This window comes from Pongo pygmaeus, chromosome 13 (genome assembly GCF_028885625.2).
Source record: "Pongo pygmaeus isolate AG05252 chromosome 13, NHGRI_mPonPyg2-v2.0_pri, whole genome shotgun sequence".
Taxonomy (NCBI): domain Eukaryota; kingdom Metazoa; phylum Chordata; class Mammalia; order Primates; family Hominidae; genus Pongo; species Pongo pygmaeus.
Genome location: NC_072386.2, coordinates 117,671,418 through 117,698,907, shown reverse-complemented (window position 1 = coordinate 117,698,907; position 27,490 = coordinate 117,671,418). Strand labels below are relative to the sequence as shown.

At 43.6% G+C, this 27,490-nt stretch overlaps 1 protein-coding gene across 9 annotated transcripts in view; it reads right to left on the bottom strand.

Annotated features, from left to right (window-relative positions):
- The window catches only part of RALGPS1 (Ral GEF with PH domain and SH3 binding motif 1), a 306,650-nt gene that overhangs the window by 208,856 nt on the left and 70,304 nt on the right, over positions 1-27,490 (bottom strand). Inside the window, exon 5 of one of the 9 annotated variants that reach the window (XM_054500771.2) lies at positions 19,710-26,211. The exons of the other annotated variants lie outside the window; for them this stretch is intronic. Within the exon in view, the coding sequence (XP_054356746.1) occupies positions 26,101-26,211 (111 nt within the window). The 3' untranslated portion in view covers positions 19,710-26,100. Of the gene's footprint in view, positions 1-19,709; positions 26,212-27,490 lie in introns of those variants that run through there. 9 annotated transcript variants of the gene reach the window in all.

Genomic DNA, 27,490 nt, shown 5'->3' with positions numbered 1-27,490 from the left:
AGGAGATACTTTCCTTTTTTGTAGTAAGTCTTTGAAATCTGGTCTTTTTTTAAAATTTACAGAACATCTCAATTTGAAGTAATGACATTTCAAATGCTCAACAGCCACATACAGCCACCATATTAAGACAACACAGTTCTAACTGATGTAAAAAGACGTGACATTGAAATATAAGGTGTACTTCTTGAAAAGGTGGGGTCAAGGTAGGAGAACCAAAGACAAACCATGAAGCCCCATCAATAAGGGCTGGAGTGAGGTTGGAGCCAAGGCAGGCGGCTAAGAACCAGAGGGCAAGGTCAGCCCAGGACAAGAAGGAAGACTGAACAGATGATGACACTGCGTATGACTGACCTAGGTTGTTTATATCTCCATTGCTTGAAGTCTGTCCCCACCTCCATGCCTCACTCCTGCAAAAGGAGGTACGGCTTGTCATTAATGGGTTAAGTAGATTCAGCTGCAACTGTTAGAGGCCTCGGGTTATAGGTAGAAGGAAATAAATACAAAAAAAGACCTACAAGGACACATGCAGCTCACATTGGCAATTTTATATTTTTATGAGGACTTCCTAAGTCAGGAGTCCTGGGTTCTAATCTGAGATGTGTCCTAAACCCCCTCTGTGACTTAAAGTCAGCCCATCCCACTGCAGGAGTTACAGATTCCTCTCTATAAAATATAGCAGCACCAGATGGTCTTTGAGATCCTCCCAGCTCTCCCATTCTGTGAGCCTAAGAGAAGCAGGGGCCATATATCCGGCATTACATAAAAATGTTATTAAGTAAGACCTGCCCCTGGAGACTGAGCAACTGCAGCACTTTTCTTTCTCTCAGTGTTTCGAGGGCAAATGGAGAGGCTGAGTCCGAGAGAGACAGTCAAGAAGGGCTGGGGGCTTCTAGGCACTGCACTGTTGTACAGGGATAAATTGGACAAGACAATCTGGTGTGGCAGGAGACAGGAAACAGTGGGGTGGCAGGGAAGGAGGGAGGCTGGGAACAGATGGGAGCAGATGAACAGAAAAAAATGCAAATGGAAAACTCAGGTTCCAGAAAAAGAGACAGAGAGAAGAGAGAAGGAAAAAGGAGAAGAGAAGGGAAGAAAGAAAGAAAAGAAAGAAAAGAAACAAGGAGGAGAAGGAAGAGAAGAAAGGCATTCAAGGGCAGAAGTGTTAAACCCCAGGTGGGATCAGGTGCATCTTTTGGAGGTGGAAACATGGTGTGAGAAGTGCCTCCAAGTGGGGCAGGGAGGGAGGGATGTGATGTCCAGGGCAGGAGAAGAACTTGGGAGAAGAGGGGAACAGGGAGGGAGGGATGTGATGTCCAGGGCAGGAGAAGAACTTGGGAGAAGAGGGGAACAAATGGGTGGCATACATGAAGTGTCCTACATGTTTTCCATGTTCCCAAGAAAAAGCTGTCTCTGAAAGTTTGCAGGTCAGGAGCAGACACAACCAGATGGTCAGATACCAAAGAGGCAACCTAGGCCATCTTACACCTGGGACCCATCTTGGGGAGGCTGAGACCCAAACCATGTAGCCCCAAATCTCACCAGGCAGGACGAGAATACAGCGGGAACACACTGAGATAACCAACCGCCAGGACGCCAAGCTCCTCCTCACTTTGAAAGGCGAACAGAGTCCTTCAAGATCTGTTCGCAGTCCTGTTCCCAGGCTGAGAATAATAATAATAAACAATAATAACAGCAGCTAACAGTTTGCTTACTGTATGTCAGGCACTAGGCAAAATACTTTCCTCACATTATGCCCCTTAATTTTTTAACAATGGCACCCTGAGGAAGGGCTATGCTTGCCCCCAGGTTACACATAACTAAAATTGAGACTCAGAAAGGATAATTAACTTGCCTAAAGTCAATGTAACAAATAAGTGACAAAGTGGAATTCATATCCAGGTCTGCACTCCAAAGCCCAGGCTCTTAACCACAGTGCTGTCAGCCTGGGCAGGCACCATTACCATGATTTTCTACCAGTATTTTGAGTAATAGTGACTATCTACAAAGTGAATGGCACCACAGGGGTTATAAAAGGAACAAAAAGACAGGGAAGGAAGAGAACTATAAGTTACTGCATGTTTCCTACATTCTAGGTACTATATAATGGGCTTAAATCTACTTTATTTTATTTAAGTCTCAAAACCAGACCATAAAGTAGATTTTACTATTTCATTTGATGGATGAGAAGACTGTGGCTCACAGAGATTAAATAACTATGCAAGTGCATCCAGGTAGTAAATGGCAGACTCCAGAGCCTGATCTCTTAATAAGCAAAGGTCCCAGGTATGATGTAAGATAACCACACAGGAGACCAGGGAGTGGACAAACCTCACTTAGAAAAGGCTGATGCGGCGGGGGATGGGGGCTGTAAAAAAAAATGATGTGCCTAGAGGATGTACAGGGACTGAAGGCTGTCTCAACCCTAGGGCCACACCCCCCACCCCCAGGCCCCCCTGCAGCATCCAGCCGAATTCAGTATGCAGCAAGGCAGACTGCAAGAGGGAGCACAGGGTAAGTCTCCATTCGTCAAGATAATAATTTCATTCAACATTTCACAGCCAAAGAGTTTTCTCCCCCATCCCAGTAACTCGCTTTTTGATCACAAGCAGCTTGAAGTCTCTAGACAGAGTAGGATTCCTGGAAACAATGCCAGAATTTGATAAATTCCAGCAATGGCTACGCAGTGGAACATCTTATGGGGTGCTGGGCTGTTCTGGCATTTGTACTGTCTGATGATGGCTACAGATGGCTGGTGTGCACATAGACCAAGAGGAATGGCTCTTTCAGGAAAAGTTCCCTTTCCTAAAAGGCTCAAAGGAAAAACAACTTTTAAATGTTTGATCTATACAGGGATACTTAAAAGTATGAGGAAACCTTTTGGACATTTGAGCCACTAGCCTTCAATGGTATGAAACCCCTTTTTTAAGGCTGGAAGCAAGACCATGGTAGTGTTCCCAACCTCAGGCCCGGACTGCTCTGTTTGCCTTAGCTCCCCAGCTCTGTTGCCTGCATCCTTTAATCAGTAATGCCAGTCAGTCTTCATGGAGTGCCTCCTCTGTGCCCAGCACTGTGCAAAGCTTGGGAGGACAGAGCAGTGACAAGGCAATGCTTGGCTTCCGGTGGAGAAGACAGGCATCAATTATGAACATGTTGCTGAATGCATAAGGACAAGTTCAGAGTGCAATCAGTGTACAAGAAGGACTGGCTTAGCTGAAGTGGGGGGGACCAGCATGTCAGGCAGAGAGCAGAAAATGCACAGGCCTGGAGGTAGGTTCAAGGACCTGTGGGGAGGCCAGAGGAGGTGAATCAGAGAGTGAGTCGGGAGGCCAGAAGATGGCTGGAAGGAAAGGATAAGCCACTCCTACCTGCACGCCCCCCTTAGAGATGTGGAATCACCCAAAGGCACTGGGGAAACCACTGGAGATGCTGAAGAGGCTCAGGGATGTGGACAGAGATTTAAAACCACAGAGTGGGCAACAGAGTGGGATGGGACAGACATGGGTGTAGAGATGCCCACTGGGAGATAAGTGCCAAAGTTGAGGGGTAGCACTGGGGACAGACAGGTGGAAAAGGGGGAGATAGGGTGTGGGGACTGACTGGGAGCAGAGACTGTGGGAGAGAGAGGGGGTGTCAATGACAGACACCATGCTTCTGGCCTGACTGGGTGGGCAGGCATGCCATTGCAGGGGTGCGTACCACAGCGGAATTCTGGGGAAAGAATCAGGCTTGGTTTGGGGCATGCTGTGACTATAGCACCTGTAGGACTTTGGCTTCCACCTGTTCAGCTTCTTGAAGGAAGCACGGCTCCCAAACAACACTTGCTCTGCCAGCGGCCACAGAACCAAGGCCATAGTGGGGCCACTCTATTCTCCAGTCTTACTTCCCACAAAGCCCTTCACCTTTGCTTTAGATCAAACTAATCTGCTCACTGGTCCCTGTACATGGCCACTTTCTTCCCAACCGCCTTACCTGTGTTCAAGCTGTTCCTGGTACCTGAAATGCCATTTCTCCCTATCTTGTGTCCAAATTATACCAATTCTCCAGGCCACAACGGGAGCTCCACCAGGATGCTTTGTGTGTTGTCCTAGCTGGAAGTATTGGCTCCCCTCCCAGATAGCACTTTGTCCTCTTTAGTGAGACCCTTATAATTATTTAGGTAAATCTCTTACCTTTCCCATTAGACCTGGGATTCCTCATTCATCTTCAAGTTCCCTGAAATACCAGGCAGGGGGTCTTACACATGGTATGTGCCTGGTCAATAGGTGCTGAACAACTGAGTGATTGACAGACATGAAGCCACCATCCCAAGCAGACCCCAGGAATGCCTAAGCCAGCCCCACATGAAGATCATTTGGAAGAATTATCCTTTAATTACATTCAAATCTACAACTGCATTCAGAAACCTCAGACATCTGGCTCTTTGCACACCAGCCTTCCCCCAGATGCCACTCAGCCTCCAAGAGCTGCCTTAGTCTCGGCTTCAGCACATGTGCAGCTGAGACAGCTCAGCCCGTCCTGACCACCTCCACGTCGGAACAGCAGCGGCTTAGGGGTTTCCACAGTCTCACAATCACCTCGTGGTGTCACCCGGGTCTGAAATGGACCAAGGGGGCTACAGTCAGGGGCCTGCCATAGCCCAAGCCCTGGGTGTTCCAGGTCCAAAAGGAGGGAAGGGAAGGGTGGCCGAGACACAGGGCTGCTCTCTGTAAAGCGGGCAGGCTCAGGGGGAGATGGTACAAAATCTGCTGCCCAGGGAAGTATCTGGGCATAACATTTTGAGGCTTCTTAAGCTTAAACTTTTTAAGCTTTCCCTGCTTAAAAAGTTTATCTATAATTCAAAAGGGGGAAATAACTAAAACAAAACAAACATGAGATGACTACTTATTAGTAGGTCTTATCCAAAAACTTCATATTTTCCACTGAAGAAAAAGCCAGTCTGAATCTGAAGATTCACACCCTCAATACCTACACTCAGGAGAAAGAAACAATTTGCAGCCATAAACTAAAGCTTTGCTTTAAATTCTCATTTCCCAAGAGAGTCGGGGTTTCAGGGCCCTCCACACCCTGCAATTGGGCCCTGACTGTCTGCCCGTCTAGTCGGAAGGCAAACAACACAGGCTATTTGTAATGACAAGTAAACACTAATGAATTTCGAATCATGTCTGGTGCTTGCGTTTATGGATCATAAAATAATCTGGCTTCTTCCTGCCCCATGCTGACCTGCCAATGAGGCAAACCCAAGTATTTACAGGCAGGCAGGGGCTGCCAGGACCACTCTGCAAGACGGGGGACAGGGGATGGGAGGAACTGCCTATTAATCTTCCTGTTACATACAAACCAATTTTTATGCTCAGATTTTCAGCCTAAATCTTGGCATGTAAAATCCTATGGTCCTATAAAAGTATTTATTTTTTAAACTTCTAAGGGTGAGAGGCAGAGTCAACCTAACTGTCTCAGTCAAATATAGGTACAAACCTAGTCAGAAGTTACTAACATGGCTATTAAAATACCAGCCAGATATAAATAAAGCTTTTAAAATGCACTTTTTCTAGTTAGACATATAATTTGTCTAATATACCCTACTGAATTCTAAGAGTCCCAAGGAAATGCACTTCCATAAAAAACGGGCTCTTGGCCAGGCGCGGTGGCTCACGCCTGTAATCCCAGCACTACGGGAGTCCGAGGCGGCAGATCACCTGAGGTCAGGAGTTTGAGACCAGCCTGGCCAACATGGTGAAACCCCACCTCCACTAAAAACACAAAAAATTAGCTGGGCATGGTGGCGGGCACCTGTAATCCCAGCTACTCGGGAGGCGGAGGCAGGAGAATCTCTTGAACCCAGGAGCCAGAGGTTGCAGTGAGCCGAGGTCACACCACTGCACTCCAGTCTGGACAACAACAGCAAAACTCCATCTCAAAAAAAAAAAAAAAAAAAAAAAAAGGCGGGCTGGGGGGTGGTGGGCTCTCGGTCTAGGAACACCCTATGCATCTCCAGCCACCAGGGCAAACCCCCTCATTGCCCAGCCAAGATAAAGCCCCTGGCTTGGCCACACTGTTATGATCACCACAGAGGAAGGGACTGAAGTAGCTCTAGGACTCCTTCCACCCCAGAGGAGGTCTGGGGGAGCCTCCACAGAACCCAAAAGACCCAGATGGGCCACTGATATATGGGACTCTCCAGAGGCAGACTTTATCCCACAAAGAGACAGCACATCAGAGACCAAAGGAAGAGTTACAAAAATGTAGAATGAGCTCTCTCATAAGGGGAATCTTTCTTAAACCCAAATAGCTATGTAAAGCTTACTTCCTAACGGCCAAGTGTCCCCACATCTGACCCAAGTCATGTAAAACTAAAGGCTGCACTAACATGGATGATTTTGAGGCCATCAATTAGCAGGAGCCATCACTAATTCCCTGACTTCTCTGTGGGCTCCCAGCCCACCAGCCCTGCTGCCATGTTCTTGACCTCTGCTCAGAAGCCAGCACAATATGAACATGAAAGGCACTGATCAAAGCAGACAGGGCTCTCAGAGCCAGAAGGGCCCCAAGAGGCAAATGACATATTAGGACACGTGGATGTTGATGGACAATGGCGCCCATTCCTGGCATCTTGAGAGTGCTCGGCTCTCAACTATTCCCACGTCTCTAGGAACGGTACCTTGCCCTCAACCCCAGCCAGGGGTGGAATCCAGGCAGTCATTTTGAATGGCATGAATCTGAACCCTCCAGGCAATTAATAAATTCCTTGTGTATGAATTTGGAAGCTAGATGGAGGGAGAAAAAGTCAATCAGTCTCTAGGACTCAGGAGCCGTAGGGCAGCCACCTTAATACAGTCCGAGGAAGTTAGGGGAGGCAGGAGAAAGGGATGAGGAAGGACAAAGAGGAGAGAGATGAACAACCAGAGCCTGGCCAGGTGTCCAGGCTCTGGCTCCAGCCTCTCCCCACCTCTAGCCTCCATGACACCGCCCCGTGAGGATGGCCAAATTCCTTGTTTGGTCAAGTTGGCTTGCCAAACTCACCTGGCCTCCCACTGTTCTACTCTCACAGCCCTTTAGCATGGTGGCCCAATGAAGGAAAGGCAAAGCTCCTCTCTTGGGGCAAATGAAAGCAAACAGGAAACCAGGGACCTCCTTGGAAGAGTCAGGAGCCAAAAAACATAGACCCAGGGGCACAGTTTCCAATTCTATGGAATTCTAGAATCTCTGTAGATATTCCTGGTGTGCAACTTTGCTTCCCTGCCTCCCTCCAGGGAAGTTAGCAGTTAAACATCAACAAACCCAGGGCTGTGGGCTAAACCTTCAAGAAAGTGGGAAGGGCAGAGGCTAAGACAGTACTCCATCTCACAGGTATGCTGGGGACATTTTTTCCAAGGCACAAAGTAGATGGTGGTAGCTTTAAAGAAGAGAAACACCAGCCTAGACTCTTAGGCTCAGAGATTCAAAAAAGTGAGGCAAACTGCCCAAGGCCACAGAACAGTAAGTGGGAAGGCCCAAGTTTCAACCTAGATAGGCCACAATCCATACTCACAACCCCTTCAGTAGATTTCACCCACTGACTCATCTCCTAGGGCCTAGATCAAAGAAACACAAATAAAGATATCCGTGACCATTAATAATGAAATCAGATCCTTTCTCTGCTGAAAGGAGCTATTTATACCCACAAACTTCAAGGAAAGGCGGCCCTGTTAGGTGGGGGGTGCTCTGACCTGCTAGTCCCCTTGATGGACTGGAGGATGTGTGTTGGGCCACAGGTGCTGGGGAATCTGAACTGCTCTGTCCAGTAAAGGGAGATGGATGATCCCAGGGACAATCCATGATAAAGGATGAGGGGGGAACAAAGAGTCATTCCGGGGAAAGCTGGAAGAGGCTGGGATGAGCTAAAGGGCCCAAAATGATAAGGCATCCAATGAGTATGTCAGAAACAGGGATGCCTATAGTGCCTATTAAAGCTGATAGTGCAGCTCCCAAATTTTCCTTTCAATGAAGTCTATGTGGCTCCCTAATGTTCTATATGACAGATTCTTTGAGAAGAACTTGCAAAAGTGTCTCCACATCACTGTGGTGCAGTGAAAAATGGTATATGTGACAAAAATAAGCCTCTAGGAACTTGCGTGGATTTTGAAAGCAAAAAGCCTTCCTAAAGCCTTTCTAAAGCCACAGAATTGGGATTCAAGATTCAAGAACATACTTATCAGAGAGACATCTGAGTGACGATTGTAACAGCAAATGAAGGCCGAAGGAAAAGAGGAAGAGAAGAAATAGCAGCAGCAGCCATTTCCTGAGCATTGATTATGTTCTAGCCAGGATCTAAATTCATTACACATGAACTCTCCCAGTAATCCTATGAAGTGGGTACTATTATTTTCACCATTTTACAGATGAGATAATTAAGATTTTGAGATGTTAAGCCCAGATTTACATATCTGGTTGTGGTAGAGCAGGATCTCAAACCCAGCTCCGTCTGTACTATAATTCATGCTACTAACCAGGATGTCACCAGTCTCCCCAAAGACAAGGTGCTTGAGCTTCCTTGCTGACTCCTCCCTTCCTTTCTGGAGGGTTCTAGGCAACCAGGGATCTAATCTAAGACATTCAACTTCACCCCATCCCACTTTTCCCACAGCTGCCTCTACCAAGGGTTTTGTTTCCCTGGTCCTGCTGAGGTCCCAATCCCCAAAGACACTTCAGCCCTACTGAGGTTCTGGTGGCAAGCCAGTCCCGACCAGATCCCTTCACAAGCCTGGAGGTCCTCCCACAGACAGGGCCGGGGCAGCTGCTTCTAAGAACCTAGAGTTCTGCCAGAAGGCATGAAGATCAGGTCCATGGAATAGCCCAGCTATTTAAGCAAGAAGTGTACTAGCTGCACAGTCATGCTGCTGGCACAGGATACCTCATGCAGGTGTCACACAGGCACTTCCAACTTAACATGTGCAAAACCAAATTCTGCACATACCCGCCCCACCCCATATCATGTGGTTTTTTTTTTTTTTTTTTGACCAGTCTCCCAATTGCCCAGGCCAGAAACTTGGGAGATATCCTTGACTCCTCCCTCTCTCACAACATCCATATCCACCTTAGCACCAAGGCCTGCAGAGAACAGCACCTAGACATTCCTGCATCTACATGGGTCACCCTTGTCCACTGCATTATCCTCACACAGACCACATCGTCTTTCACCTAGACCACAGGAGAGTCTCTGAACTGCTCTCCCTCGCAGGTCTGTTCTCCACAGAGCAGCCAAAGCAATCCTTGTAAGCCATGCACATCTAATCAAAGCTCTCCCCTGAGGGAAACCCTCCAATGTCTTATTGCTATCAGCGGATGATCCACACTGTCTGACCTGTCAGACAAGGGTCTTCGGCCCTGACCCCTGGCTGGCTCTCTAGCTCATCTGTGACTGGCCTCATTGTGGCGTGACCCAGCCATGCTGAAATATGTTCTTTCAGTTCTCTGCCCTCCCTGTCTTGCTTTCTCTTGCCTCAGGCCTTGGTACATGCTGCTCCCTCTGCCTGAAAAAACTCCTTCTCCCCTTTACCAGCTCATTCCTCAAGTCTTGGCTTACATACTATTATTCAGACAAGCTTTCCTGAGCCCCCCACCATACCCCAGACAAAGCTGGATGCTCCTTCTATGTGCTTCTATGGCATGTGTAATTCCCCCATCAGCCCCTACCATTCTTTATTAAATTGCTTCTCAAGTCATGTCTTCCCTCCATAGGCTACAAGCAATGTGCAGGAATGGGACCTAACAATCTAATATGTGCATCTATGTGTGTCTGGTGCCTAAGGGAGCACCCAGTCATAGAAGGCGTTGAATAACTAATTGTTGACCAAATGAGTGTTATCCTGTATCAACTAGCTGGAAGTAAAGTGTTTGGAAAAAGTAAAGTTTTCCAGAAAATAGAGTTTTAACTATTTAAGTACAGCAACTTTATACTCAATGAAAAATTACAAAACAAATACTATGTGCCCAGAACTATGCTAAGCATATGGGAGACAAAGACACACAGATGTGGTCCCTGCTCTTGGGTCTCAGGAGCCTCTGGTATCCCTAATAACAGTTACGAACTCCCTCCCCAGTAAAATGTAAATAACCAAGGCATGAGAAATGTTGTACACAATTTATCTTACAGTTAAATTTTAAAAATCTTTTCAGAGATTATTTTCCCTCCCCTCCTCTCTTTCTCTCTCTCCTCTCTCCCTCTCTCCCTTTCATGCACAAAAGTTAATACCGACACCCTAAAAAGAATCAAAAGAAATCCAAATTGTGCCAATAAGATTAAAATGAAAACTATAACACAAAGTATGCTGTACCCTGGCACAAGAGAAGCAGTTACCAGGGGTGTGGACATGTGGACCCTGGGGCCAGACCACCTAGGTTTATATCTAACTCCACCACTGAGCAGCCCTATTACCTTGGGCAGTTTTATTAACTTCTCTGGGCCTCAGTCTCTTCATCTGAAAATGAAGATAATAAAACTGCCTTCCTTATATTAATGTTGGAAATATACAATGGGTTAATTCATGGAAAGTTATTAGAATAGTGCCTGTCACATAACGAGCATTCAATAAACAAAGTTATAATGATTATTATTATTGAATGTAACACTGGAATTGTGAAACACTCCTTGACATTTGGTCAACCTGACTTTTTTAAATTTAGATACCAACAAACGCTTGAAAACCCAGACTCCCAAAGGAAGGCAGTGGTATACTATATCACCACTCCCAAAGCCTACTGACAAGAGTCAGTGAATGTCAGATGTCAAAGAACGCCACCATTCTCCAAGGGTTTTCCAGCTGGATCAACACTGTATCCTTTTCTTTTTTCTTAAGTCCCTGAGGAAAACAATGTTAAGGTTTCCTTCACGAATGGCTTGTCCCCAAAGAAGGACTGTGAATCCATACTCTGTTTTCATGTTTTGCTGAGCAGAAGTTACCTTCAAAAGCAGACAGTAGGAGTGGTGACAGTGGGCAGCCTAGTCTTGTTCCTGTTCTTCAGGGGAATGCTTCCAGCTCTTGCCCATTCAGTATGATGCTGACTGTGGATCTGTCATAGACGGCTATTATTACTTTGAGGTATGTTCCTTTGATGCCTAGTTTGTTGAGGGTTTTTAGCATGAAGATATGTTGGATTTTATCGAAAGCTGTATTCACATCTATTAGTCTCTGCAGATTTCTGCTGCTGAAGACTAAGCATGACTCTGCCACTCCCAAGCTGCACAAACATTTCTTCCAGCAGGAGAAGGTTTGCAGACTTGTCCACCCACGCCTCCTCTTGTAGAAGGCAGAGTGGCTAAAAATGCCCACTTTTCAGCAACATCTATAATGGTGAATTGAAAGGTTTACCTCACTCACACAGCCAAAAATATCTGGTTAAGTAAGCCAAGTCATGAATGAATTCCTCTTTCTCTGTTTTGTGAGTTTTCCTTTCCTTTCAAAGAAAAAAAAGTAGAACTTCAGTCTGAAGTTCAGTCAGGTACTTCAAGGCTTATCCTTTGGAGAGCCAGTGAACTCCTGCGTAGTCGAAGCAGCTTTCTGTTCTGCTCCATTTCATAAAAAAAACCTCCTGAGAAGGCAGTGACTCAAGGCCTGGCTCTGATGAAATCACGGGCTGTCAAAGCAGGCTTTCAGGACCATTGCAATCTTTGACATCAATGCATGCTGACACACAAAGTCCCAGCCACAGTGACAGGTGGGCCTTCTTGTCTCATGAAACCTACAAAACCAGAAGTATTGCCAGAGAAAGCAGATGCTTCATCTGTGCACAGATAGCCTTGACATTCCTTTCAGTCAAAATTTAGCTTGGCAAAGGAACTGTCTGCCATTTTGAAGACTTTGAAATTTCTCAAAGGGTTTGCAGTATAACAATTCTTCTTGGATGCTGACAATATGCAGGTACAGATGTCAATAGGAGCTGGGTTGCACTAAAACTATCACTAGCAGTTCATGCAATGAGTTTTAAGAGAAACGGCACTGCTGCCAATTCTTTCCACGACCTGCTTCAAAATACCAGAAGACAGGTGAGCTACTCTAGAAATCACATCACTTGACACAGGAACTGCTTAATCTCCTTCCTCTGCTCCCGGCCACAACTCAGCTCAGTCATGTCTAAGTTAAGCAGCATCACCAAGTTCTCTCCTACCAGAGTGACTTCTTTTGCTTGGCAACGCAATAAACAATTTTGAAGGGTATTCCAAAACAAGGCTGTTGTATTAGGGTAAACCTGAGTTTTCAAAAATTTCCGGTCTTTTTAAGTCAAGCCTTCTTCTCATAAATAAGGTCCCCTCTCCCTTATGTATCTTCTGGAGGTGGATGCTCCTTTCCCTTTGCAGATGTCATGCAACCATTGACGAGAAGCCTATTATTGCAGGCTAAATGTCTGCTTATGAAAGTAACACTAAAGATTATGTAAGCTTCACAATATATTTTTTCATTGACATTTTCCAACTTATGCTAAGATCAAATAAACACAAAAAGATGTGTATAATCATAAAGGTAAGTTACAGTTTCATAAATTCCTTTCAAATGGAACATATTCCAGACACTCTAACAGTAGACATAACATAGTGACATGAAAACTGCAATTACCCAGACATACGTAGTAGCACTTCATGTCATCCCAACCCTTTAGAGTAGAACAATGCCTTAATATAATTTAAGAAAAATAATTTGTTTCCACAGAAGATTGTTTTCAAAACAATTACAGGCTCATGCCTGTAATCCCAACACTTTGGGAAGCCAAGACGGGTGGATCACCTGAGGTCAGGAGTTTGAGACCAGCCTGGCCAACACTGCAAAACCCTGTCTCTACTAAAAATACAAAAATTGGCCGGGCGTGGTGGCGGGTGCCTGTAATCCCAGCTGCTCGGGAGGCTGAGGCAGGAAAATCACTTGAATCCGAGAGGCGAAGGCTGCAGTGAGCTGAGATTACGCCACTGCGCTTTAGCCTGGGCAACAAGAGTGAAACTCCATCTCAAAAAAGGAAAGGGAAAGGGGAAGGGGAAGGGGAAGGGGAAGGGGAAGGGGAAGGGGGAGGGGGAGGGGACGGGAGGGGAGGGGAGGGGAGGGAAGGGAAGGGAAGGGAAGGGGAGGGAAGGGAAGGGAAGGGAAGGGAAGGCAGAAAAGAAAGAGACTTTGATTCTGTCTACGGCAAAGTAACTGATACTAACCATAAAAATTGGATAAAGTAACTACAATAATAAAAGCATACCAATTTAAAGAGAAAGGGCAACCAAAGAAGCCAGGATTTGAGGGCCCAAGATGCCAGAAAGAGGATAAATGTGCTGAGGTGAACTCTGCATTTGGTACTGTTTCATCTTATGACAACACAAAGTGCTGAAAGAGATGCTGGACGACTGAAACTCTCACACAGTGCCGACAGGAACGTGAAATGATACAGTCGCTTTTTACCTAGGTGGTGGGCTGATAGGTGCAGCAAACCACCATGGCACACATTACCTATGTAACAAACCTGCACATCCTGCACATGTATCCCACAACTTAAAATAAAATTTTAAAAAATAATTAAAAAAAAAAAAAGAAAAGAAAGAAAGAAAACAGTTTGGCAGTATCTATTAAGCTAAATATACACACACCTTACGAGCCAGCAATTTCACTCCCACACATTGCATCCAAGAAAAATGGGAGTTTATGTCTAACAAAAGGCATGTTCAAGAATGTTTGTGGCATCACTACTCATAATAGCTCCAAACCAGAAACCCAAAATATCCATCACTATTGAAAAAAATATATATATGATCTACTCATACAACGAATGGAATACTATACAAAAATGAGAAAGGAAAAAACTCCTGCTACACACAAAAACATGATAAATCTCACATATATAATGTTAAGTGAAAGAAGCCAGACAAAACGTACATATTTTATGATTCTATCTATATAAAGTTCAAAACCAGACAAAACTACCTATGGTGACAGAATCGTGGTTACATTTGTACATAGTTGATGACTTGGAGGGGGCATGAGGTAGCCTTCTGGGGTGCTGGTATGTTTTACATCTTGATCCAGATGGTGGCTACATTGTTTGTTTGCTTTGTAAAAATACACTGAGTTATAGCCTTAAGATTTGTGTACCTGATTATACGCATTTTAAAAAATTTCTTTAAAAGATAATAGACTTTAACAGATTATCGTTTAATGCAAATGTAATAACAATATAGAGACTACTGCATATATATTTTATTTTTATTTTTTATTTTTTATTTTTGAGACGGAGTCTCGCTCTTGTTGCCAAGGCTGGAGCGCAATGGCACGATCTCGGCTCACTGCAACCTCCGCCTCCCAGGTTCAAGCGATTCTCCTGCCTCAACCTCCCAAGTAGCTGGGATTACAGGCACGCGCCTCCACGCCCAGCTAATTTTTGTATTTTTAGTAGAGACGGGGTTTCACCATGTTGCCAGGCTGGTCTCGAACTCCTGACCTAGTAATCCACCCACCTCAGCCTCCCAAAGTGCTGGGATTACAGGTGTGAGCCACCGCGCCCGGCCCGATTATTGCATATTTAGAAGAAAAACGTATGACAACAATACTGCAAAGAATAGGACGGAGGTAAATAGACATACACTGTTGTAAATGCCTTACATTATACATAAAATGGTATATTATCACTTGAAAGTAGACTATAAGTTTAAAATATATACTAAAAACCTTAAACCAACCACTGAAATTAAAGAAATTATACCTTATAAACCAATAAAGAAGGTAAGGTGGAATCATGAAGTGTGCTCAATTAATTAAAAAGAAGTCAGAAAAAGAAGGAAAACAGAACAAAAAATAGTGTGAACTTACTTTTTTTTTTTTTTTTCTGAGACAGAATTTTGCTGTGTCACCCAGGCTTGAGTGCAGTGGCACAATCATGGGTCACTACAGCCTCGACCTCCTGGGTTCAAGTGATCCCCCCACCTCAGCCTCCTAGTAGCTGGGACTACAGGCATGCACCACCATGCCCAGTTAAGTTTTGTTTTGTTTTGTTTTGTTTCGTAGAGACAGAGTCTCACTATGTTAGGCTCAAGCAACCCTCCCACCTCAGCCACCCAAAGTGTTGGGATTATAGGTGTGAGCCACCACGCCTGGCCTGAACTTACTTTTTTCTCAAGTTCACACCAAACATTTACCAAGATTGACCATACTCTTAGCCACTAGTCTCAATAAATTTAAATTAAGTCATACAAAGTATGTTCTCTAACTACAATGGAATTAGAAATCAATAGCAGAGGCCGGGCACGGTGGCTCACACCTATAATCCCAGTGCTTTGGGAGGCTGACACAGGTGGATCACCTGAGGTCAGGAGTTTGAGACCAGCCTGACCAACATGGCGAAGCCCCGTCTCTACTAAAAATACAAAAAAAAAAAATTAGCCAGAGGTGGTGGTGCATGACTGTAATCCCAGCTACTCAGGAGGCTGAGGCAGGAGAATCGCTTGAACCCAGGAAGCAAAGGTTGCAGTGAGCCGAGATCGTGCCTTTGCACTCCAGCCTTGGAAACAAGAGCGAAATCCGTCTCAAAAAAAAAAAAAAAGACAAGACAAGAAATCAATAGCAGGGATATACCTAGCCATTCCTCAAATATTTGGAAACGAAATAACACATCTTTAATAGTTCATGGGTCAAAAAGAAATCAAAAGGAAAATTAGAAAGCATTTGAATTTAATGGAAATGAAGGCCCAAAATATCAAAATGCGTGGGAGCAAAGCTAGAACAGCACTTAGAAGAAAATTTATAGCATTAGATGCCTACATTAGAAATGAAGAAAGCGCTCAAATAATTGACTTCAGCTTCTACTTAAGAAACTATAAAAGAAGAGCAAATTAAACCCAAAGTAAGCAGAAGAAAGAATATGAACTGAAATCAATGGATCAGAAAACAGAAAAGCCATAGAAAAAATAATGAAACCAAAAGCTCTCCTTGAGATCAATAAAATTAGTAAATTTTAGCTGGACTGACCAGGGAAAAAAAAGCAAAGAGATACAAATTACCAATATGAGGAATGAGAGCAGGGGACATCATGACAGATCCTACAGATATTAAAAGAATAAAAAGGGAATATTATGAACAACTTCATGGGAATAAATTTAACAACTTAGATAAAATGCACAGGCTCAACGAAAAACACAACCAAAACTCACTAAAAAAGAAACAGATAAACTGAATAGTTAGAGAAATTAAATTTGTGGTTTAAAAGCTTTCCACAATGATCTAGCAATCACTCATTGGTATTTACCCAAATGCATTGAAAACTTGTGTTCACACAGAAATCTGCACATAAATCTTTACAGAAGCTTTATTCATAATTGCCAAAACTTTGAAGCAATCAAGATATCCCTCAGTAGGTGAATGGATAAATTGTGGTATATGCAAACAATAAATTATTATTCAGCACTAAAAAGAAATGAGCTATCAAGCCATGAAAGACATGAAGAAAACATAAATGCTTATTACCAAATCAAAGAAGCCAATCTGAAAAGGCTACATACTATATGATTCTAACTATAAGACATTCTGGAAAAGGTAAAACTATAGAGATAGTGAAAAGACCAGTGGTGCCAGGGGTTAAGAGAGAGGAAGAGATGAATAGGTGGGGCACAGAGGATTTTAGAATAGTAAAACTATTCTGTATGACAGTATAACGGCAGATGCATGTGATTATATATTTGTCAAAACTGATAGAATGCACAACACCACGAATTAACTCTAATGAAAACTATGGACTTTGGGTGATGATGCTGTATCAGTGTAGGGTCTTCAATTTTAACAAATCCACTCTGGGGGAGGATGCTGATAGTGGGGGAGGCTGTGCATGTACGGGGTCAGGAGATACAGAAAGTACATTGTACTTTCTGCTCAATTTTGCTAGAAATCTGAAACTGTTCTTTTATTATTATTATTATTATTATTATTATACTTTAAGTTTTAGGGTACATGTGCACAATGTGCAGGTTTGTTACATATGTATACATGTGCCATGTTGGTGTGGTGCACCCATTAACTCGTCATTTAGCATTAGGTATATCTCCTAATGCTATCCCTCCCCACTCCCCCCACCCCACAACAGTCCCTGGTGTGTGATGTTCCCCTTCCTCTGTCCATGTGTTCTCATTGTTCAGTTCCCACCTATGAGTGAGAACATGCGGTGTTTGGTTTTTTGTCCTTGTGATAGTTTGCTGAGAATGATGGTTTCCAGCTTCATCCATGTCCCTACAAAGGACATGAACTCATCATTTTTTATGGCTGCATAGTATGCCATGGCGTATATGTACCACATTTTCTTAATCCAGTCTATCGTTGTTGGACATTTAGGTTGGTTCCAAGTCTTTGCTTTTGTGAATAGTGCCGCTATAAACATACGTGTGCATGTGTCTTTACAGCAGCATGATTTATAATCCTTTGGGTATATATCCAGTAATGGGATGGCTGGGTCAAATGGTATTTCTAGTTCTAGATCCCTGAGGAATCGCCACACTGACTTCCACAAGGGTTGAACTAGTTTACAGTCCCACCAACAGTGTAAAAGTGTTCCTATTTCTCCACATCCTCTCCAGCACCTGTTGTTTCCTGACTTTTTAATGATCGCCATTCTAACTGGTGTGAGACGGTATCTCATTGTGGTTTTGATTTGCATTGCTCTGATGGCCAGTGATGATGAGCATTTTTTCATGTGTCTTTTGGCTGCATAAATGTCTTCTTTTGAGAAGTGTCTGTTCATATCCTTTGCCCACTTTTTGATGGTGCTGTTTGTTTTTTTCTTGTAAACTTCTTTGAGTTCATTGTAGATTCTGGATATTAGCCCTTTGTCAGATGAGTAGGTTGCAAAAATTTTCTCCCATTCTGTAGGTTGCCTGTTCATTCTGATGGTAGTTTCTTTTGCTGTGCAGAAGCTCTTTAGTTTAATTAGATCCCATTTGTCAATTTTGGCTTTTGTTGCCTTGCCTTTGGTGTTTTAGACATGAAGTCCTTGCCCATGCCTATGTCCTGAATGGTATTGCCTAGGTTTTCTTCTAGGGTTTTTATGGTTTTAGGTCTAACATTTAAGTTTTTAATCCACCTTGAATTAATTTTTGTATAAGGTGTAAGGAAGGGATCCAGTTTCAGCTTTCTACATATGGCTAGCCAGTTTTCCCACCGCCATTTATTAAATAGGGAATCCTTTCCCCATTGCTTGTTTTTGTCAGGTTTGTCAAAGATCAGATGGTTGTAGATATGCGGCATTATTTCTGAGGGCTCTGTTCTGTTCCATTGGTCTATATCTCTGTTTTGGTACCAGTACCATGCTGTTTTGGTTACTGTAGCCTTGTAGTATAGTTTGAAGTCAGGTAGCGTGATGCCTCCAGCTTTGTTCTTTTGGCTTAGGATTGACTTGGCGATGTGGGCTCTTTTTTGGTTCCATATGAACTTTAAAGTAGTTTTTCCAATTCTGTGAAGAAAGTCATTGGTAGCTTGATGGGGATGGCATTGAATCTATAAATTACCTTGGGCAGTATGGCCATTTTCACGATATTGATTCTTCCTACCCATGAGCATGGAATGTTCTTCCATTTGTTTGTATCCTCTTTTATTTCATTGAGCAGTGGTTTGTAGTTCTCCTTGAAGAGGTCCTTCACATCCCTTGTAAGTTGGATTCTTAGGTATTTTATTCTCTTTGAAGCAATTGTGAATGGGAGTTCACTCATGATTTGGCTCTCTGTTTGTCTGTTATTGGTGTATAAGAATGCTTGTGATTTTTGTACATTGATTTTGTATCCTGAGACTTTACTGAAGTTGCTTATCAGCTTGAGGAGATTTTGGGCTGAGACGATGGGGTTTTCTAGATATACAATCATGTCATCTGCAAACAGGGACAATTTGACTTCCTCTTTCCCTAATTGAATACCCTTTATTTCCTTCTCCTGCCTGATTGCCCTGGCCAGAACTTCCAACACTATGTTGAACAGGAGTGGTGAGAGAGGGCATCACTGTCTTATGCCTGTTTTCAAAGGGAATGCTTCCAGTTTTTGCCCATTCAGTATGATATTGGCTGTGGGTTTCTCATAGATAGCTCTTATTATTTTGAGATACGTCCCATCAATACCTAATTTATTGAGAGTTTTTAGCATGAAACGTTGTTGAATTTTGTCAAAGGCCTTTTCTGCATCTATTGAGATAATCATATGGTTTTTGTCTTTGGTTCTGTTTATATGCTGGATTACATTTATTGATTTGTGTATGTTGAACCAGCCTTGCATCCGAGGGACGAAGCCCACTTGATCATGGTGGATAAGCTTTTTGATGTGCTGCTGGATTCGGTTTGCCAGTATTTTATTGAGGATTTTTGCATCGATGTTCATCAAGGATATTGGTCTAAAATTCTCTTTTTTGGTTGTGTCTCTGCCAGGCTTTGGTATCAGGATGACGCTGGCCTCATAAAATGAGTTAGGGAGGATTCCCTCTTTTTCTATTGATTGGAATAGTTTCAGAAGGATTGGTACCAGCTCCTCTTTGTACCTCTGGTAGAATTCAGCTGTGAATCCATCTGGTCCTGGACTTTTTTTGATTGGTAAGCTATTGATTATTGCCTCAATTTCAGAACCTGTTATTGGTCTATTCAGAGATTCAACTTCTTCCTGGTTTAGTCTTGGGAGGATGTATGTGTCGAGGAATTTATCCATTTCTTCTAGATTTTCTAGTTTACTTGCGTAGAGGTGTTTATAGTATTCTCTGATGGTAGTTTGTATTTCTGTGGGATCGGTGGTGATATCCCCTTTATCATTTTTTATTGCGTCTATTTGATTCTTCTCTCTTTTCTTCTTTATCAGTCTTGCTAGTGGTCTATCAATTTTGTTGATCTTTTCAAAAAAAAACCAGCTCCTGGATTCATTGATTTTTTGAAGGGTTTTTCGTGTCTCTATTTCCTTCAGTTCTGCTCTGACCTTACTTATTTCTTGCCTTCTGCTAGCTTTTGAATGTGTTTGCTCTTGCTTTTCTAGTTCTTTTAATTGTGATGTTAGGGTGTCAATTTTAGATCTTTCCTGCTTTCTCTTGTGGCCATTCAGTGCTATAAATTTCCCTCTACACACTGCTTTGAATGTGTCCCAGAGATTCTGGTATGTTGTGTCTTTGTTCTCGTTGGTTTCAAAGAACATCTTTATTTCTGCCTTCATTCCATTATTTACCCAGTAGTCATTCAGGAGCAGGTTGTTCAGTTTCCACGTAGTTGAGTGGTTTTGAGTGAGTTTCTTAATCCTGAGTTCTAGTTTGATTACGCTGTGGTCTGAGAGACAGTTTGTTATAATTTCTGTTCTTTTACATTTGCTGAGGAGTGCTTTACTTCCAACTATGTGGTCAATTTTGGAGTAGGTGTGGTGTGGTGCTGAAAAGAATGTATATTCTGTTAATTTGGGGTGGAGAGTTCTGTAGATGTCTATTAGGTCCGCTTGGTGCAGAGCTGAGTTCAATTCCTGGGTATCCTTGTTAACTTTCTGTCTCGTTGATTTGTCTAATGTTGACCGTGGGGTGTTAAAGTCTCCTGTTATTATTGTGTGGGAGTCTAAGTCTCTTTGTAGGTCACTAAGGACTTGCTTTATGAATCTGGGTGCTCCTGTATTGGGTGCATATATATTTAGGATAGTTAGCTCTTCTTGTTGAATTGATCCCTTTACCATTATGTAACGGCCTTCTTTGTCTCTTTTGATCTTTGTTGGTTTAAAGTCTGTTTTATCGGAGACTAGGATTGCAACCCTGCCTTTTTTTGTTTTCCATTTGCTTGGTAGATCTTCCTCCATCCCTTTACTTTGAGCCTATGTGTGTCTCTGCACGTGAGATGGGTTTCCTGAATACAGCACACCGATGGGTCTTGACTCTTTATCCAATTTGCCAGTCTGTGTCTTTTAATTGGAGCATTTAGCCCATTTACATTTAAAGTTAATATTGTTATGTGTGAATTTGATCCTGTCATTATGATGTTAGCTGGTTATTTTGCTCGTTAGTTGATGCAGTTTCTTCCTAGCCTTGACGGTCTTTACAATTTGGCATGTTTTTGCAGTGGGTGGTACTGGTTGTTCCTTTCCATGTTTAGTGCTTCCTTCAGGAGCTCTTCTAGGACAGGCCTGGTGGTGACAAAATCTCTCAGCATTTGCTTGTCTGTAAAGGATTTTATTTCTCCTTCACTTATGAAGCTTAGTTTGGCTGGATATGAAATTCTGGGTTGAAAATTCTTTTCTTTAAGAACGTTGAATATTGGTCCCCACTCTCTTCTGGCTTGTAGAGTTTCTGCTGAGAGATCAGCTGTAAGTCTGATGGGCTTCCCTTTGTGGGTAATCCGACCTTTCTCTCTGGCTGCCCTTAACATTTTTTCCTTTATTTCAACTTTGGTGAATCTGACAATTATGTGTCTTGGAGTTGCTCTTCTCGAGGAGTATCTTTGTGGCGTTCTCTGTATTTCCTGAATTTGAATGTTGGCCTGTCTTGCTAGATTGGGGAAGTTCTCCTGGATAATATCCTGCAGAGTGTTTTCCAACTTGGTTCCATTCTCCCTGTCACTTTCAGGTACACCAATCAGACGTAGATTTGGTCTTTTCACATAGTCCCATGTTTCTTGGAGGCTTTGTTCATTTATTTTTATTCTTTTTTCTCTAAACTTCTCTTCTCGCTTCATTTCATTCATTTCGTCTTCCATCACTGATACTGTTTCTTTCAGTTGATCACATCAGCTACTGAGGCTTCTGCATTCATCACATAGCTCTCGTGCCTTGGTTTTCAGCTCCATCAGGTCCTTTAAGGACTTCTCTGCATTGGTTATTCTAGTTATCCATTCGTCTAATTTTTTTTCAAAGCTTTTAACTTCTTTGCCATTGGTTCAAATTTCCTCCTGTAGCTTGGAGTAGTTTGACCGTCTGACGCCTTCTTCTCTCAACTCGTCAAAGTCATTCTCTGTCCAGCTTTGTTCCGTTGCTGGTGAGGAGCTGTGTTCCTTTGGAGAAGGAGAGGCGCTCTGATTTTTTAGAGTTTCCAGTTTTTCTGCTCTGTTTTTTTCCCATCTTTGTGGTTTTATCTACCTTTGGTCTTTGATGATGGTGACGTACAGATGGGTTTTTGGTGTGGATGTTCTTTCTGTTTGTTAGTTTTCCTGCTAACAGACAGGACCCTCAGCTGCAGGTCTGTTGGAGTTTGCTAGAGGTCCACGCTAGACCCTGTTTGCCTGGGTTTCAGCAGTGGTGGCTGCAGAACAGCAGATATTGGTGAACCGCAAACGCTGCTGCCTGATCGTTCCTCTGGAAGTTTTGTCTCAGAGGAGTGCTCAGCCTTGTGAGGTGTCAGTCCGCCCCTACTGTGGGGTGCCTCCCAGTTAGGCTACTCGGGGGTCAGGGACCCACTTGAGGAGCCAGTCTGCCCGTTCTCAGATCTCAAGCTGCATGCTGGGAGAACCACTACTTTCTTCAAAGCTCAATTGGAAATGCAGAAATCACTCGTCTTCTGCGTTGCTCACGCTGGGAGCTGTAGACCGGAGCTAAAGTGGAAGCTTTTTACTCTAAAACTGTTATTAAAAATAAACTCTATTTAAAAGAAAAAAAAAAAAAACTTTCCACAGAGAAAACTCCAGACCTAGGTGGCTCTACTGGTGATATCTACCAAATATTTAAGAAAGACTCATACTAATTCTATACAAACTCTTCTTGAAAACTGAAAAGGAAGGAATACTTCTCAACTCATTTTGTGAGGGCAGCATTATGCTGATACCAAAACCAGACAAAAACTTTACAGGAAAAGAAAAATATGGATCAATATTCCCCATTATGAACACAGATGCAGAAATTCTAAACGCAATTTTAACAAATCAAATCCAACAATATACAAAAAAGATAATTCATCACAACCAAGTGGGGTTTACCACAGCAATACAAGGTTGGTTTAATAGTCAAAAATCAATCAATGTAATTCTCTAAAGTAACAGACTGAAAAAGAAAAACCATATGATTATGTCAATAGATGCAGGAAAAGCATTTGATAAAACTCAAATACCCATTCCAGACTAAACTCTTAGTAAATTAGGAATACAAGGAAATTTCCTCAACCTGATAAAAAGACCTCTATGAAAAAACTTACTGCTAACAGCAAACATCATCCTTAATGAGTAAAGACCACTTTTCTTCTAAGATCAGGACCACGCCAAGAATATCTGCACTCACCACTTCTACCCAACACTGTACTAGAGGCTGTAGCCCATACAACAAGGCAAGAAAAAGAAACAATAGCATCCAGTTCAGAAAGAAACAAGACTGTCATTATTCACAGAGGCATCATCATCTGTGTAGAAAATCCTACATATATTTGGCAAAAGATGTATAAGGCCTATACAATGCAAACTATACAACATTACTAAAATAAATTAGAGAAGACCTACATACATGAGGTGATATACTGTGTTATGAGTCCTTAATACATGGAGTTACATTGTGTTTCATAGTTCAGGTGATGCAATATCATTAAACTGTCAATTCTCCCCAAATGGATCTACAGATTCAACACAATCACAATCAAAATCCCAGCAGACTTCTTTGGTAAAACTTAACAAGTTGATCCTAAAATGCATATTGAAATGCCAAGGATTAGAATAGTCAGAACAATTTTGAAACAGAGTAACAAACTTTAAGGATGTACACTACCTAATTTCAAGAACAGTGGAAGGAGTGGAAGAGGAGGAAGGGATTGCAAAGAGGTATTAAAAAATTTTGGGGGTGACGGGTATGTTCATTATATTGAGATGGTGATGGTTTTACAGATACATACATATCAAATTGTTGACTTTAGTATGCATAGTTTATGATATGTAAATTATACCTCAATAACACTGAAAATAATCTCATGCTGTCCTCATGTCCAATTCTTTTGAGGTAGTCATATTATAATTTCCATTTTACTGATACAGAAACTGAGACTCAGAGAGGCTAAGTGACTTGACCATGGTCACAGAGATAGAAAGCCAGGTCCTTCTCTCTCTAGAGCCCAAGCTCTTAAGCTTTAAGCCATACAGGTGGAAATGCTTTTCTACACACCTGTCATTCATCAAACAAGTATTGACAAGTATTGATCCTGTCATGTACCAGACACTGCTTACTCACTGCTTGCCATAAGGGATACAGCAATGACAGATGAGGTCCTACCCTTGGGAAGCTTTACATACTGCTGAGCCCAGAGCCCTTCTCAGCTTGACTTATTAGCGCTGCCTATTGCTTTTCTCCTTATTACATCCCTGACTTCTCTCAAAAATTAAGAAACAATTTGTGAGTTTCTGCCATGTGCAAGGCCCATTCTAGGCCCCCTCTTACACAATCTTCTTAACCATCATAACACTATGAGATGGGTATCATTTCCACTTTACAGAGAAGAAAACAGAGACACAGAAAGATGAGAGAACTTGCCTATGATCACACAGCTACAGAGTAGCAGAGCCAAGTTTCAAATGCAGACCTTCCTGCCTCCAAAACTTATGATCCTCTCACTACCCCAAACTTCCTGGGATCATGCAGTTGTTCCTATGACAAGAGTTCAAACAAACCCTCTTTTCCTTGCAGACAAAAATCCCAACCAGGCGCCAAGTCCCCATGGATGAAAACAGCTGTTCACCAAAGGCTCTGTTTTGTGTTATTTATTCACTTAAAAGGAAATTTGGTTTCTAACCAATACTAATGTCATATCCATGCTCAAGAAGGAAAAAAAAAAATGAGTCTCAAAGTTGCAAAGTGTTGGACCAAATGTGCTGCTGGCCTGTGTGTGCAGCCAGTTCAGACTCCTGCCCCAGTAGCCTCTCCCCACCCTTCAGGCAGGTCTTGTCCTGCAGCTCAGAGAGGAACTCCAGCCCCTACTTTTATCTCCACCATGAAATGAATGGAGTTGGGGGAATTCCTTTTCTACTCTGTTTCCATTGTGACAAGAAACTGTTAAAACAGACCAATTCCTAGAAAATGCGCAAATAACAAATGTGAACTCAGAGCGGTAACAAATTAGACAGCTGTTTAGCCTTTGGGTGCTAAGTAACAATAGCTCTAATGAGTCTTATGCTGGGAGCCATCCTTTCTATGCCTTGGCCCCAACTTGTGGACACCAAGACTGCCCCTACTACCTAATCCAGTTTTTTGAACAAAGAGAGGCAGATAGCATAGAAGTGGAAAGGATTTAAGGGATTTTAGTATTATTACTACTGCTACATCCTAAATGTATTCGACAAATAACAAACAACATCAGGCACTGCATTAGATCACAGGAGTCAGGGATGAAGAGTACTGGCATGATCTCTGCATTCCTGGAGTTCACAAACCAGGAGGGAGACAGACTTTGAATTCATAATTCAAACTTTTAAAAGTCGTAATATTTCAGTATGAGGGTGAAAAGTGCCATATGTAAGAAGTATGAGGCGGCTATGAGAGGGAGCATGAGAAGGAGGAGCACTACCTCAGAGCTCTGACTGCTCATCATCTCCCGGAGGCAGAGCAGAGCATTCCAGGCAGAGGGCACAACCTGTGCAGAGGTGCTGAGACAGGAGTGAACACCAGGGAGGCTGTGGTGTGCACACAAAGTGGTGAACTGGAGCAGGAGAGAGTCGGGAGGTCTGCTGCTGGCCTATTTCACAGAGCCTGGGAGGCTGCATGAAGGCGGATCTGCATCCTAGGAGCAGTAGGGAGCCACAGAGGGCTCTAAGCAGGGCAGGGACATGGTCAGACTTTGGCTTTAGAAAGATGTCTCTGGTTCCAAAGAGGAGGCTGGGGGATGGAACTCAATGTGAGGAGACATGAAAAGGCTGCTGCCATCATTCAGAGGAGGGGTGGCAGTGGATTAGACTAGGCTGGTGTAGCAGAGAGAGATGGTCTGAGAAAACTGCCCAGCATGTGACCTGAGAGAGGGGTTTTAATGATGTCAGCGAAACCAATTTCCACTTTACAAATGACTGCCTGCTGGCCACGTTATTCCCTCTCCGAGGGCCAAACACTGATTCCAAGGAGCAGCAAAGACACACAGGGTTTGTCTGACGTCCAACATTGACCTCGGCTTTCTGGAATGCCCGCTTCTTCAGAGCAGGCAAACGGCATCCAGACAAAAGGCCAGAGGGTCAGGTTCCTGGACCCACAGGCAGTGTTTTCCTGAACTGCAACGTGTCATGTGGCCTGGAGGAAACTGTGGACTTCTGCAAGGAGTCTTCCATTCTGGCAGGCCAGCCTTTCTGTAAACCAGAAAAGGACCCAACAGATACTGGTCAAGTCAAGCTCAAGGTCTCAAGCTCCAGCCTGACGAAGGGAGGGTGAAATCGAATCCCCTAGAGTAAGTGTCCCACAGGAATATGTATTTTATCTGCAGAATGCCTCCTTTGTCCCAAAACATTTCTGTCAATGCTGCTCCCACCTCCTCATTCTAACCAGAACTGCCTTTTCCTTAAAACACACTTAGGAGGAACTTAGCAGGTTCCCTCCAGGGCCACAGACAATGAGGAAGAGGGAGAGGACCAGCAGGCCCACCCAGACCACCCCTGGCCTGCCTTTCACTAACAATGAGCACCTGGTCTGTGCCTCAAACCCAGGAATAAATACTGAGGATGTTCTGGTTCCTCACCTCCAAGGCCCACAGTCGAGGCCCACAGCTTGTCTTCTGGGAGACCCAAGCTGGGTCCTGACCCTCTACTTCCCCTCCACGCTGTTGTCTGCTCTCCACCATGATGCTCCCTTGCCTGTAGCTCTGGCTCGAGTCTTCCCCTCCTCCCATTCTCCTGTTGTCACCTCCAAACACTTCACTAAACTTCTCACTTCTGGGTGCCCCCATGCCTCAACCTCTTCTGTGCTCCACAAAGGCACCGCCATCACACCTTCAAGCAGTCACCAGAGCCGCCCCACCTCAAAGACCCTGAACTCTGAAATCCTCCTCCCTCCATTATTTCCTGGCTTCCCTCCTCTTCCCCTAACAAATCTGTGCTTTGCTCTCTTCTTGACTTTTGGTCCTTCAGCGGTGATGATGATGATGATGATGATGATGATGATGATAAGATGGGGTCTTGCTATGTTGCCCAGGCTGGCCTCAAACTCTTAGGCTCAAGTGGTCCTCCCACCTTGGCCTCCTGAGTCCTTCAGCCTTTTTTCAGGCCATCAGCTGTCTCTGGCCCTTCTGGCCTCCCTCCCTACAGGCAAAACATTGCTGATCACCCTGCTTGACTTAACTAGGCCTCCTCCTACCTCTAGGCCCACTTTCTCTGCATCCTTCCTTGCCCCTTGTTCTTCCTTCTGCTCCCTAAGTGGACAGCCCACTTTTCTCCAGGCACAACTACAGCCTGCTTCCTCTCATCTTGGCCCTCGCAGCAGCCTCACAACCAGTATAACATCCGGCCCTGCCCTTCTCTCCAGTGTGACCACCTTGCCTCATGCAGACTGCTGCAAAATCCTCCTAACTAGTCTCCCTGACTACAGTTGGTTCTGTCTCCAGTGAAATGAATGTCTTAAAATACAAATCTGTCC